The following is a 15000-nucleotide window of genomic DNA, read 5'->3' as shown; positions in this document are numbered from 1 at the left end:
TTATTCTTGCATCTCCTCGATCTTTTTAAACCACTAGAAAGAATTATGCCTCTTTGAAATTTGTTCAAAATTCTTATTTTCTGTAATTTTACTTTTAAAGAAGTCATTACGTTTATGACCTTTTCCAAAGTATCTATTTGAAATTCTGTACTAGATTTTGCCAACATTTCAGATACTTGTCAGAAATCAAATCACTGCCTAAACAAAAGGCTGATTGAACTGAATATTTCTGACCTAACTTTATCAAATAGGTAATGTCTGAAAAAACTTATCTCTCTGTCAGCACCTGGGTTCGTGAATGAAGCTTTAGCGAGCGTGATGAGCCCAGAACGGGGATTCGAGGATAATCCTCTGTTCAACTAACCTTTTTGTATTGGCCTTGTCTTGGATAAAGCTGGGTCCTTTACTGATCAGCAGTGTCCTTATTTGTTGTCCCGATTTGTTTTAGCTTAAAAAAGTTCCTAAGTGTAGCCTAATTCGGTTTTCTTTACTTGTTTAAATTTGCTTTAAGAGCTGTTTTTCTAGTCCTATAATGCAGAGAAACCGTGTCCCCTACAGGACCCAAAAGATCTGTGACTCATACATTCTTAGGCAGTAGGTTGCCCAAGGCACCAGAGATCTGTTGAGATACTACTGCCAGAGAGTTATTGGGTCCTTTGACTGGTCAGACAGTACTACATTGGACCCCTTTCTCTGGTTACAGCTCATTTTTCCCTTGCTTACACGTGTATACACCGAGATAGTCCAGCCTATTCTTTCCACTTTTTCTGTCCTCACACACCTGACAACAATTAGGTTACCAAACAATTCTTTTTCAGTCGAGGGGTTATCTACTGCACTGTAATTGTGCAGCAGCTACTTTCTCCTCTTGGCAAGGGGAGAAGACTGACTATAGTAAGCAGCTCTTCTAGGTGAGGGGTACTCCAAAATCAAATAATGTTCCTTCGTCTTGGGTAGTGCCATAGTCTCTGTACCATGGCCTTCCAATGTCTTGTGGTAGAGTTCTCTTGCTTGAGGGTAACTCGTTCACATTTTTCAATACTGATCTTGCTCTTGTTATTTTTTAAATTGTGTGTTTGCACACTCCATTCACATTTATTAAAGAAACAATTTTGGGACCGTCAAATAAATTCCTACAACTTTAAACATATTCTATTTTGTAGTGTTTAAGAAGCATTTCAATACCATGCATAGTTTAAAGTAGGCTTTAAACTATATGCAGATGATACTCGGTTCTACCTTTCAATTTCAACTAAAGATACAAAAAAGAAAATTTATGAGATAATGACTGAAATAAAAACATGGATGCAGAGGAAAAAGCTTAAATTAGATGATGATAAGACAGAATGTATGTTTTTTGGCACAAAGGTGGCTTTGAAGAATTACCAGTTATTTCAAAGTATAAAAATTGGTGACGCTGATGTTAGGATTGTGCCTGTTGTGAAAAATTTGGGTGTACTGATAGATTGTAATTTGTCAATGAGGGATGAAATAGTGAACTCAGTAAAAGTGTGTAACTATCACCTGAGAAACATAGCATTTATTAGGAAATATTTAACAGAGGGCAGTACAAAAATTTTAATGATTGTCACGTAATATCAAGGCTTGATTATTGCAATTCTCTGTACTGTAAATTGCCCAATACACTACTAAGAAAGCTTCAAAATTTGCAAAACCGAGCGGGTAGACTGATAAAAGGCATTAAACTTCGGGAGAGAATAACTCCTGCATTGATCGATCTACATTGGTTACCTATATAGGCTAGAATTGAATTTAAGATTTGTTTGTTGACTCACAAAGCACTTACAAGTGATAAGCCTAAATATCTTCGTGATTGCTTGGTCCCCTACCCTCAAGCTACTAGCGCAGCTGTAAGAGTTAGACATGCTGATGACCCATATAGACTATTCGAAATTAGTGTGAATCATGCAATAGGAGCAAGAACGTTTAGTTATGCTGCACCGAGACTCTTCAACGACCTTCCACTTGATGTCAAGAATAGCAAAAATGTGGCAGCTTTTAAGAAAAACACGAAGACTTATCTTTTTGGAAAGTGTTATAATAGTGATCTGAAAACTATTAACCCTGAATACAAATGCTAGCGAATAACTGAAAAGATACAGAGCAAAATATTAACTGGAAAGAAATTATTTTCACACCCAAGGCCCTCCTGAACAGACTTTTAGTGTTTGATGGAGGGCGAGAAATAAACCCCTAAAAGTAAGTATTCTTTAAAAAAAAAAATTGCCTGTGGCATGTGGTATAATTTTGTCTCAAGAATTCTGAGGACAGTGTTATCCACTTTCCTTTCCTCGCTGGAGTATTTTCCTGTTGAAGCCCTTGGGCTTATAGCATCCTGCTTTTCTATCTAAGGTTGCAGCTTACTTAGTGATAATAATAATAAGAGTTATAATAATGATATTTACACACCAGCTAGTAATAATAGTAATAGTAATAGTTATACTCACCGTATGTTGTGTCAATTGTCAAATCCATATTATTGAAGCACTAAGAAAAGTAATTAATTTCTTCTTGTAATCCTTAATATCTTCAGTCTTTTTGATGTCTAGTGCGAGCTTGTTGTATAGTCTTGCGACCGCATGTTTGAAAGCTCTAGAACTGACAGTACTGTAGACATAATTCTTGACTCCAATAATTTGAAAACAGCTATTTTCGTGTCTAAATGATTCGTTGGCTGCACAATGTGTAGCAATTCTCAGATATTTTAGATGTCCCCATCTGATAACTTGGGTTATTGCACAATTCTTAAATTCTATTCTAGCTTTATTAACAGACAACTAGTGCAATTCAATTAGCATAGGAGTAATCCTTTCTTGAGATGGAACACATTTTTTACAGGTTTGTTCCTCTGTTTATTAAGTTTTGTCATTTCTTACGTTGTACTTTAGGTAGATTGTAGTAAATGGAGTTACAGTAGTCAATCCTGATAATAACAGTTAATTTCAAATATCTTCACAGAATATTCTTCCAGATAAGTCTAGAAAAGCAAAATGTTTATTGCGATATCCAACGTTTTTTACTATATTTATTTGAGCACCGAGAGATAAATTAGTCAATACCCCCAGGTCACAAACTCTATACTGGATAATGGGACAGTGGATATTTATTTGGGTGTCAACCAAGTTTCTTTAGGGTTTCCTTTAATCACGGTAAACTCGGGTTTTATTTTAATTTAATTTTATCTGTTTAAGTGCCATCTTTTCCATTACACTGTCAAGATCCTGGATTAAATTCTCAGCATTATCATCAGTATTTTTTAAAAATAAAATTGTGTATCATCCTCTAATATTTCAAACTTCATACATCTGTGGCACTTTTGATAGACTTATAGTATTGATAGAGAATAAGATTAAGCCTAGTACACTTCGCTGAGGTTAATCCTCTGTTTAATGGTTCATATGAGTTTCCAATTTTTTACACAGTAGCTTCTGTCAATCAAATAATCTTTTAGATACTCAAAGCTTGATCTTCAATACCAGTAGACTATAAAGCCTTAGGTAAAAGTTCATGCACAACTGTATGAAAAGCAGTGCTAAGATAGGCTAATATCAAGATACCACATTTGTTCTCATCCCCCATTTCCGGCAGTTTATTTATAACAGAAAAAACTCTCTACGTAGAATATGATTATTTATATGCAGAATGGATGTATAATATTCCTTCAATACTTTCTAAGTCACCAACTACAATATTTGTTCAAGAATTACATATTCTAGCACTTTTGAAATGAAGCATAGATTCAAAATAGTTCTTTGAGCTTAATTCCTGATAATCTGGAGCACTGTTCGGAACAAGTGTAACTTTAGCCACTTTCTTAGATTTAAGAAAGTTAGTCATGGATATTAGAATTTACTATTGTGTTTGTACTTGAAATGTTGGCATCGGACCAATTGCAGAAATTTTCTTTACTCCTCTAACAATCCTGGTGACTTCATCTTTTGTCATGATTTATCATCAAATCTCTTTTAATCTTATCTGTGCATCTGGTACAGCACCAGTCTGATATGGAATGTCTGTAAGTGACCAAATTATATTTAATACTATTTTTTTTTCAAATTCTAGAAATTTATCAGCCTGTTCTAATTGGTTAGCACCCATCTGGTAGATTTTTTTTAATTTACTTTCCCCATTTTACCATATAGGAGATGATATAACTTCTGTAGCTGGTGCTTGGATTTCTTTTCTCATAAGTACTGCTTACACAGTTTATACCAATACCAAAATTGATTCTTAAGTATTGTCCCTTTAGCATAATTTTTCTTTGGTTTTAATTCTTTTTTTTTTTTTATTTCAGGTCAGTGGTGTTGATTGATCAGATTGTGCGACAGTTACCCATATAGATTGATGCTTAGGATTGTCAAGTGAGTAACTGTCTGCCTCCTTTCCTTGCCTAGTTTCATCGCTATCATTCTTTTTTAGTTTTGAAACACTCTCCTACCCTAGCTTGTTGCACCCAAGTTAGACAATTGTCACCGCAAATAGTGTTCAATGTTTTTAGTTTCACTCAAGATTTATTGTAAACATTCTGAATACCTGTTATTAGGGTTAATGATATATATGTGCGCACTGTGAAACCATGTTCGTATTATTGTTTATAGACGGTTTGCTCTTTTGGGTAATATTAACACAGTAGTATATTTTTCATTTTCGCCCTCATGAGTCAACGACTCCTCGAGACTCAGGAGAGCTATCTGGAAGCTCTTATCCATATTTCGTCCTTATATAATTAAAACTACGACTTGTGCAGTCATTTCCCCTGGGTTGGACGATACCAGGATCGGTAGTTTAGACTAGGTGACGAATCGTTTAAACCTTTATTTAAATTATTTTTTCTTTGCGCCGACGTACAAAGTTTGTAAGTTGTCATTCAAGTTGTTTCGAGTAAATAACGCTTGTTTATGACCAACGGGTTATTTCCTTAGATCCTCCATATCAGCTTGAATCGGGAATGTAAAAATTGTTTTTACTCCCTCGTGTTCTTTATTACCTTTTGCTTTTGAATCGGGACTGTCCCTTTTCCCTAAAAACCCCAAAATAATCTTATTACTTGTAATGCTTGTTGTTTAATTTTGTCGGGAAACTATATACTCGCTAAAATGATAATTTTGTATTGTGTTTTGTAATGCATTTACTTGAATGGCAGCAGGAACATGTTAATCTATTATAATTGTAAAACAGGAATTCAATTGTTACCGAAAGGAAGTTTTCTTTAACTTTAACCATGGCTCAATTTAACGTTCAGAAGTTTGTTGCGGATCCCTCTGCTGAGTTAGCTAGTATCCCAAATGCTAAGAAACTAGAGCAGCAGTTAGAATATGAGCGGATTTCCCTTGAACGCGAGAAACTTGCGGCACAGAAATTAGAATCTGAGAGATTAGTGGAAGCTCAAAGGTTAGAATCTGAGAGGTTAACGGAAGCTCAAGGGTTAGAATCAGAGAGACAATTTGCATTGTTGGAGAAACACGCAGTCACATAAATTGGGGGCCTGTCCGGGAGCTATCTCGTTTCCCCAATTTATGTGACGGCTTTATGGCCAAGGTTCAGAGAATAAAAAGTTCTTCCTTAGGTCACATAAAATAAGTAAGGAAAGGTTTAATTTCAAAACAGAACAAAAATTAACATTTTAATATTCAATATTGAAACAGTTTACATAATTAAGTCAATCCCTTTCTTACCGCATAAACTAGGAAACACTCAAACATTCCCGCACCACACAAATACCAAAATCAATAAACCTTAATATACTAAATTTTAAATATAAGTTACATTATCAGTTTCACTAAGGTTCACTCAAGATTTATGTAAAACAACATAAATACAATACGAAAACTGAAGAATAAGAAGACAGCTACTCCAATAGGACACTTATCACAGTAGAGGACCAGGTGAGACTGTTTATGCATGAAATAGGTGGTCCGAAGAAAACTGAAAGAAGGCGGGGCAAACAAAAGCACTCTGAAAACGGGATGACTAAAGATACAGCCAGGGGTCTTAAAAACAGGTACAGGAATGAACTGTACATTTCCACAAAAAAATGAAAATTAGAGCTATATACAAAATTAAGATGCCAATCTGGCAGATGGGTGACAACATATATTCTGCTTTGGTTAGTTTTCCATGGGCCTTGGACCCGCTGTTGTTGTTAAACTACCAGTGCACAAGGTGTAGGAAGCATTACCTCCTTATACCACTCGCAAGGTCTACGTTTTGGTAGCCTGGGATAAGTACGTAATTAGTTGGAATTGGAACTTCCTCCTACTTAAGGACAAGTCTCCTATGTAAAGGACAAATGTTTGTATTTGGGCCTGGAACAAATGACCAATTTAGAGGTAATTTGTATCTTTCCTATTTATACAAACCCGAATCATTTACTTGTACTTTCCCACCGGCACTTACCTCTTAGAAAGTCCTGGCTCCAATCAAAGCAAGTGTTCAATGAGCCAACATGGTGCCGGGGCTTCCTTGCTCCAGGCCGGTAGCTACATGTCACCTCTTTATGCCTTGTTAAAAAGCTTCACTGTAATTCAATTCTTTGCAAAGGACTTGGGTTGTTATATTTCGGAAAAATAAAAAAATATTCTCCAATTTTGTCCTATTTGATCCTACACTGATACAAATCATCGTCCTTTAACAGGAAAATTACAGTAAAGTTTTAACAATGTATTTATAACTACCAGTGGATGGAAGGTAATATCCCCCATCGGTCAACTATATGCTTTTGACTTCTGCCACAAGCAGTACAGACTTACTCTTGCAGTAGCTTCATTGATGGCTGGTTTAAAAGTTTGCTTTGCTATTTAAATGGGGAAAATAGCAGGGTTGTCTAAACCTGATGTTGAACCCCTCCATCTTTGTGTTTTTTGCCGAGGACATGACTGTAGCTTACAGTTATCCCCTTGTTTTGAATGCAGGTCGTGGCCACCTTTACAGTAGGTTGAGTTTGCTAAGAAATTGGAGGAGCCTAAGAGGAATTCTTCAGTATTATCACTGGTGATTCCCAAGATTATGCTAAAGATGCTCCTTTTCTTCTGCCTCTGGTCTTCCTGGGCTAGAGCCCCTGTGGGAAATGGTGGGGTAGAGCAAGCCTAGACTTTCTGTCTGGGCTTTTCTCAGGGAAAGTGCAGGTATCACCTTCCATTAGTGAAGGTATCTTTTCTGCCTTATCCTCTCCGGTCTCCTATTGCTGTTCCAAGTAGTGATGATGAACTAGACTTGAATTGTGGCCCCTCTTTGGCATAGTTGGTGCTCCATCGGCAGAAAGGCTGCTAAAAGTGTTGGCTGCTGCCATAGTTGGTGCTCCATTGGCAGAGAGGCTGCTGAAAGTGTTGGCCGCTGCCATGACGGGTAACATGGCATTTGTTGGTGTGGTTTTCAGTACTGTTGAAGAGTAAGCTGCAGCTTCTGTCTACCTGGCCTCCAGGATCTTGGCCCTGAAGAAAGCGTGCAAGAAGTGTGTGCACTCCTGCCTCATCTAGCTCTTCCACATCCTTTGTGTTTATTTTGGGTAATCCGTTGGACATAACTACTTTAAGTTAGAACAAGGAATAATTTGTGTAAGTCTTGGCAGCATGGAGTAAAATTTTCCACAAAATGACGTAGGTGCTGGAAATTGTTGGAGCAGGTTGCAGACAGAAAAAAATTCAGCAAGGATGACCAACGAGTCTCCATACACCATTTCAGCTGCTGAGACATCCAGGGTATCTTTAGGAGTGGTCTCAGGAGGACCTAGGAAAGCTGGGTAAACCAGTTGGAGTCATTGCATTGGGACATCAAAGTTACTTTGAGGATACAATGGCAACTTTCAACCATTCCATTTGTTACAGGTTTTTAGGTGGTTGTGTAGGGAGATTAGCTAATGAAGTCCACAATTGAGAGGTGAAAGTGATATACCTGTCAGATATATGCTCAGGTATACCAAATCTTGCTATCCACCCTAAGAGTAAGGCAGTTGTTCATGAGGCAGACGTTGCAGTTAGCATGGGAATGTCTTCAGGCCAACACGTGGAGTAGTCAATGACGGTAATGGGTAACGATGTCCTTTTGATATGAGCAGGGGACCTACTACGTCGACATGAATGTGGGGTAAAACGCCGCTGAGGTTGAGGAAATCTGTAGATAATTTTTGAAGTTCGGCATGAAGAACAGATGTGTACCCAATCTTTAGCATCATTAGTAATGCCGTGCCAAATTAACTTCATCTTCAGTAGCTGTGCAGTAAATAGGTGCAATGGATGTGGAAGGTCATTGATGAAAAACACCTGTCGGAGCATGGGAGCAAGGCATCCATGGTCGTAGTCGGCCAGTACTGACATCAGAGGTGTAAGGGTTGTCGAGGGTAATGTCTTCCCAAAGGAGGGATGTGCTGGGTGTCCGGCTTACTTGTTACTCTGGATCTTTTCACTGGGCTGCTGCCAAGGTGTAGTAACCCAATCCCAGGTGAATGGTGGCCAATGTTTTTCTTAACAGGGTGTCGGCAATGAGATTAGTTTTCTCAGGGATGTATTGAAGGGTGCAATTATATTCAAACATGCAGTGAGATGTCGGAGTTGACTGGCGTAACAGTCTTTACTGTCAGGAAGAGGTGGGCACCAGAGGCATGTGGTCCATGCAAACGACGAAGGGCATACTTTCTAAGAAATGACGAAAGTGATGGACAGCCAAATGCACTGCCAGCTATTCGCTGTTGAAGGAAGATTAACTGGATTCTGACGTCTTCAGTTTTTATAATGAATAAGATTGATGGGCTGGCAAGCCATTGACCACCTGTTTGATTACTGCACCAATAGCTAGTTTACTACCATCGATGGAGAGGAGGGGAGCATGTGGCATGGGATTGCTGCGCAGGAACCAGTGATAATAGTTGATCATTCCCAAGAATTCTTGCAGTGCTTTGGCGGTCAATGGCATTTTGAAGTTCTGAATGGCTGCTACCTTCTCAGGGCGCGGGTGAACTCCTTCAGTAGTGATCGTTGCCTTAAGAACGAATACTTTGTTAGTGCTAAAGCTACACTTATTGTATGTGGCTACAAGGCTGTTCTGTTGTAGGTGGTAACAAACGCATAGGGAGAGGTCCACTAAGATGCCATCCATGAGGCATTGAAATGTAGCCCCAGTATTACGAAAGCCAAAACATGAGTAATTGAAGGTGTATTTGCTGAAGGTGGTGGTGATGGGGGGCTTGGGGATATTTGCTGGGTTCAAGGTTACTTTATAATATCCCTTCAGGAGGTCGAGTGTGGAGAAAACCTAAGCTTTGTGTTAATAGGGAGTAATGTTGGTTGCTGTTTGGGAGAGGGTAGTAATCCTGTTCTCTCTGCACGTTCAGACACCTCGTCCCCAAAACAGCGTAAGGAACAGTCTTTCATCAGGATGATATGTAGGGGTGATGACCATTGGCTTGAAGCCTTACGGCAAAGTCCCATTTCCTCCATTTCAGTGAACATTTGTTTAGTGGCTGCCAAACGATCCGGCGCTAGATACCTGTGTCTGACAAACACTCGGGGCCATATTGTCTTGATATAGTGATAAACTGAGTTTGGTGCGAACCATCGGTATTTGGTGAAGTTCTTGACAGATGACTTTCGGGTAAAACGCGAGGTGGCGGTGAAGGCATCCATGGGTGTGCTGATGTGGAGAGGAAAGTTGGAGGGGCCTGGTTGAAGAGGTATTGATCAGTAGGAGTCTGCTCTAAATAACTGTCGGTGAGCATCATCAACCAGAAGGTGGAAATAAAAGAAATCCTCACCGAGGATTGGCAGGGTAATGTCAGCTACGAGAAACTTCCAATGATATTTGGTTCTTCCAAATGATAATGTGATGGTCTCATACCCATGGTTGGGGATCTTAGATGTATTGGCAGCTATCAGGTGGACGTCAGCAGACTTAGACTGATCATGTCCTGAAGAGTATCCTTTATACAGGAGAACGGCAAGCACCAGTGTTTACCAAAAATCTCTCAGCTGTGCCTACATTGTGTAAAATTAAAAGATTTGTGATAGGGGAGGCCAATGCCACAAGCAATGGCCTACTTAGTTTTTGGCTACTGACAACTATTCGCACATTTCTTTACCACAGCCGCAAATTTGGAGTGGTAATATTCTAACTGCTGTCGATGGGCATCAGTAAGTGACTGAAGAGGTTGTTGGTTGGGGAGTGAGTGAGGGGTGGCATATGTGGGTGGTGAGCGGCTTTGTTGCCACTCCACAACGTCACTGGGTGGGCGTGTGTCCCCTACCAAATTCCATCCTTCGGCATTCACATCGGCTTCGATTGATGTTGAGTGCTTGCCCTCTTTGTCAAGATGGAAGTCTTGGAGATGAGGTGGCTGTCCATAATGGCGTTGACTTTGTTCATCAGGTCTTCCACGGTAAAGATATTTACATGGGGATGGCAGAGAGTGCAAATTCGGGTAGGCGTTGTACCCAAAGGGTATGAAGTAGGTTCACCTCGTGAGGAGAGCCATTTGTGACAGGTTGCAGGCAAGCGATACTGGTTATTTCTCAGAGGTCAAGTAAAGCCTTTTGGTCCTCAATGGTAGTTGAGAAAAGTGAAAAAGCGTGGGTATACAGGCAGCTGGCGATGGCAGGTAGTGCTCTCACTGTTATGCCTTAGGGGCGTCATTAGCTATTAGGTTGCCCCCATAGACTCTATGCCAATCTGAGATTTCCAGGAAAGCGTCCTCTGTAATCGCTGCGAAAAAATAGTCTGCTTTGGTGCTTGAGTGAGTTATGCCCTTGATGCAAAACTGAACTTCGGCACGATGAAACCATGGGAAAGTCAGGGTTTGAGAGTGGCTTCATAATACTGTATGACACAGCAGGGAGGGGGCAGGCAGAAGGGAGTTGGTCACTCCGGCAGTCACCAATTGTGTGAGGTTGCTGTTAAGTTATAACAGATGAGATTAATGCAACTAACTTCATTTCAACAGAAAATGAGTTTATATACAAGCATTTCCGAGCAAGAATGTCATGAAAGTTCAAACAAACTAATGCACGAAGACAAGCTTATCAGGTTCTGTTATCAGTGTGTGGGGAGAGCAATATATAAAAAAGTAAATACTGTTACAGTGTGAAACACTTCCAGTATATGTTAGTCACCACCTCAGACTTGCCCATATAAGTTGCCTATATGGACAATCCTTCCAGAATCTTGGAAGTTAAGAGGTCCAGGTCTGTCTGCTGCAGTTTCAGCTTCTAGCACAAGTTAATAGTACCCCCTGACAGCACTACTTGTCAGTTCCCTGTTAAAGCCCTTAATGAGGGCACTGTAATAATGAGTTATTCTACTCCCATCTTTACACAATCTGTTAATTTGCTGATTTGTGCTTTGTCAAAAGGGCTTTGGCCCTTAGCATTGGCATTTGCATTTATTTACTGAAAAATTACCTTTTCTTCTCCTTCCTTCCAGATTACTAGATTGGTCTTATGAAGCCCATGTACTGTTGAAATATGTGGTGTGTTCAATGTATTAAACCCTATTTCATTTTTTAATCCTCTGCTGGTGTTGATACATGTATTGTCATACCTCCATATCCTCCATGGCTGGATGGCTGAGCCATTCTGCATATTATGATGTATGGTTCCCAGGGCATTACAACCAACATCTCATTGGTTGGTTTTCTATCTGCCTCCTGTGCTTCAGGCTTGTGTTATTAAAATACTCAATTTTAGCTTGATGGCATTACCGTATGTATTACATTTTATTACACACATGCTACCCTCGTCAAGCCATTCTGGTTAAAGTCTTTAAGATTTCTCTATCCACAACAGTCAATAATTGTAGAGCCTTGCTCTCCAGTTCATGGCAACAAAGGCCTGATGGTCTTCAGCCATTCCTGTAGCCACTCATGCTACCATAAAATCTGGAGACCTGGCCAGTCTTGAATATCATTCATGCAGGGCTTTTTGTATCGTTTCAGGGAAATTGAAAATGCAGAAACCTCCCACTGCAGGTCCTGCATAGAATGTTGCCAATGGAGTAATGCTAGGTAGGTGTAAGCTCCTCTTCATGAACTTTCAAATCTTATTATTTACACCTCTAAAGTAGTGGTATTTTAACTCGGTATGTATGTTATGTGCTTTAGTAGTGTGATAAGCTCATTTATCAAGGACCAACATGTCTGCTCTGGTATGGAAAGTGGAACCTGAAGGTTCCCCGGCTCTTCTTTAGCCCTGTCCATCAGTTTCGTCTCATTCACATTGACCACAAGCCTGACTTCCATTTGAAGGCACTTGTAGAATCCATCGGGACTTGTGGCTGGAATGTTTTCCTCTTCATACATAAAGCAACTGGTATCAGTGTATGAAGCCTTCTTAACCGATCACCAACAATAGCTGCTATGTCACATTTCCCCCAGTCTGGCTCAAAATCCAGCTTCCTTTTCCCATTTAGAACAATGACTACTACTGCTAAACCAACTCTCGGCTGTGCTACAGCACAGATGTCGGCAAACGGTAAGAATTTTATCCCTTCCCCGCTTAGGTTACTTCTATGCCTTCGGGGAGCCTTAAGAGTACACTGTGGAGAATTTTTATTTATTTAAATGTTTGAGTGGGAACTTAGTCCGGGAAAGGCTCCCTACGTCAGTTACACAAAGATCATCAGGGGAGGATAATGAGCACTTACACTCGGGGCACAAACACCCTGCTAATAACTTTACTGATGCAGTTCCCTAACCATCACTCTTAAATACAAAAGGGGGGAAATTTAACTGTCCAGAGGCCGGAGAACTCCACACGTGAAAATAAAAGAAATTTATGGCTTACTCTAGCTTTGTCAGGTCTATAGTCATCTCACTCTTAGGCTCTGTTTCGACTCCGTCCCAGTGACCCCAGTGAGATGCTGGACAGAAATCTTACGTTAATGTAATTAGAGACAGAACCCAAAAGGGGAGCAGTGATGTAAAGTAAAGTTGAAAAGTTAGATATGGATCTTTACCTTCGAAGCAGATATATTAATACAAAGTTCCTCACTGAAACCACTTATAGACTTACATAGGCTTACTCCTTTCACATTGAAATAAATGAGGGAGTAAAAATACGAAGGAGGTTTAATTAACCTAATATTGATTGATTTTACAAATTTACATTAAATAAAAACAGACATCTGAACAAACACAAAAATGGTGTCAAATAAAATGTGATGCAATGAAAAGAAATTCAAAATAATAAAAATGGTTACTTAGAAACGTGGTCTTCTGCAATAATTAATAATCAGAATTGGGCTGGACACGTGGCCCATGTAACCCAGAGACTGTTAGTCTCAAAAGCAAAAATTATATCGAAAAAATATATACACAATCCCACAGCACACAGTCCAAATTATGTAATAGCCAGATTCCCTACTCAAGTTAAAATTAGTCTAAACTTAGAATGGGGGACTAACTAAGTGGCCACAACATGGTACCTGCACATCTTGTCCTTTGCCCTTAATGCCTGTTGACCGGAACGTTGCAAAAGTTGGCACATAGCACTTTTGACTGGCTCACCCCAAGAATTCTCACTTTGGAAGATATGATTTAACAGGCTCTTCTTCTTCTCTATCTCTCCGACCGGCAGGACTCCTCTTTGAGTCGAGTTTTGGGAAGAGGGAAGGGGTGGGGTGAGCCAGAGGTGCACTGATTAACTGACAAGCAGGTCAGTCGGTCACGGGGACTTCCGAACGAATGGGCTATTGTTAAAGTTGAGAGAGGTCACCTGGCTTCACCTTTCCAAACAAGTGACAGCCATGATGCTCATGGTTACCCAGTGGAGATGCCATATCGGGACTTAAGGACAGGATAATATGTTGTTGCAAGAAGTGCATAGGAGGCAGGATTTTGTACTAAATACTCAAGAGAAATCTTGCTGCTGTAAGGAAGTTTATATATACAATTATCCTACCTATTCTGGCTTGTTAAGAATTTAGTTAAAATGAGAAATAAGCAATGGGCTGGTGCAATAGGCATACATCTTAAAATTAACAAACCTTAATTGGTATTGAGAAATAAAAGATTCATTTAATTCAGCAGTATTGAAAATTATATTTAAATCAGTTTAGGAATTTAAAATCTACCCACGTAGTTTAAGGAAAGAACCAACATACGCCGTGGTTACTAAGGCCTTTGCTGTGCGTATCTACGCTGTGACATCACGAGCATGGCTTACACTACTGTTAAGCTTATTTGATTTAGAATAGTTTTCCTGATGTTTGGATAATGAAAACTTAATGAAGGAGATAACATTTAAGGGGTAGCTACAGTATTATTAGGAGAGAGACAAAAATATGAAAAAGAAGTGAAGAAAAATTCTTCACACACAATCCAAGGGCAGATTGAAAAGTAAGGGGGACAGCCTCCCTTGATGTGACAGCAGCAACATGTGCTGATCTTGTTATAAAACTTTTCAAGGTACTGGGTTGCTTCTCCATCCAGCCCAGCCTCTCTCCAGGTATCCAGAAGTCCTGGTGGCTAATAGTGTCAAAGGCCCTCTTGAAATTGATGAATGTGATAAGAGGCCTTTTCACTCCCACTCCTAAGTCTTTTAGCAATATAAAGTTGCAACGGACTCCCTATCAGTCTTGAAGCCCTTCTGTTGCACCGAAGAAAGAATGCATTCAGCTAAACGCTTAGTCAGAATTGTGTAACTAAGCCAGTCTGTTTTGGCTATTTTTGTGCTAAGAATCTCTATATATCTGTTATATCTTCACTAGTCGCAGCTCTAAAATCCGCTGCTCTTATGCCGTCATGGCCAAGCGACATTAAGATTGGTTCTATATTTCTCTTACACCCCTGTATATCTTATTATAGGTTCCATAGTGGTGCAGCTCTGATCTGGTGTCTTGTAATTAATACCCAAAACTCTGACCATAACCAGAAGAACAGATGGCCTAGCAATAGGATCCTTACCAAGGATGGCTTTCAGGCAATACAGCTTCTAGTTTTGCCCCAGTGCCTCTGCATTGCTGCATGTTGCACCTCTTCCTCACTTTGAAGCATGCCTC

The 15000-nt window shown here is 39.7% G+C and overlaps 1 protein-coding gene across 1 annotated transcript in view; it reads left to right on the top strand.

Annotated features, from left to right (window-relative positions):
• The window catches only part of LOC137651714 (KRAB-A domain-containing protein 2-like), a 66969-nt gene extending 62636 nt beyond the window's left edge, over positions 1 to 4333 (top strand). Inside the window, exon 2 of the mRNA XM_068384934.1 lies at positions 4316 to 4333. Within this exon, the coding sequence (XP_068241035.1) occupies positions 4316 to 4333 (18 nt within the window). The remainder of the gene's footprint in view (positions 1 to 4315) is intronic.
• The last annotated feature ends 10667 nt before the right edge of the window (positions 4334 to 15000 follow it).

The sequence above is a fragment of the Palaemon carinicauda genome, chromosome 13 (assembly GCF_036898095.1).
Source record: "Palaemon carinicauda isolate YSFRI2023 chromosome 13, ASM3689809v2, whole genome shotgun sequence".
NCBI classification, from domain to species: domain Eukaryota; kingdom Metazoa; phylum Arthropoda; class Malacostraca; order Decapoda; family Palaemonidae; genus Palaemon; species Palaemon carinicauda.
The sequence above is the reverse complement of the archived record's forward strand: the minus strand, read 5'-3'. Positions and strand labels throughout refer to the sequence as shown.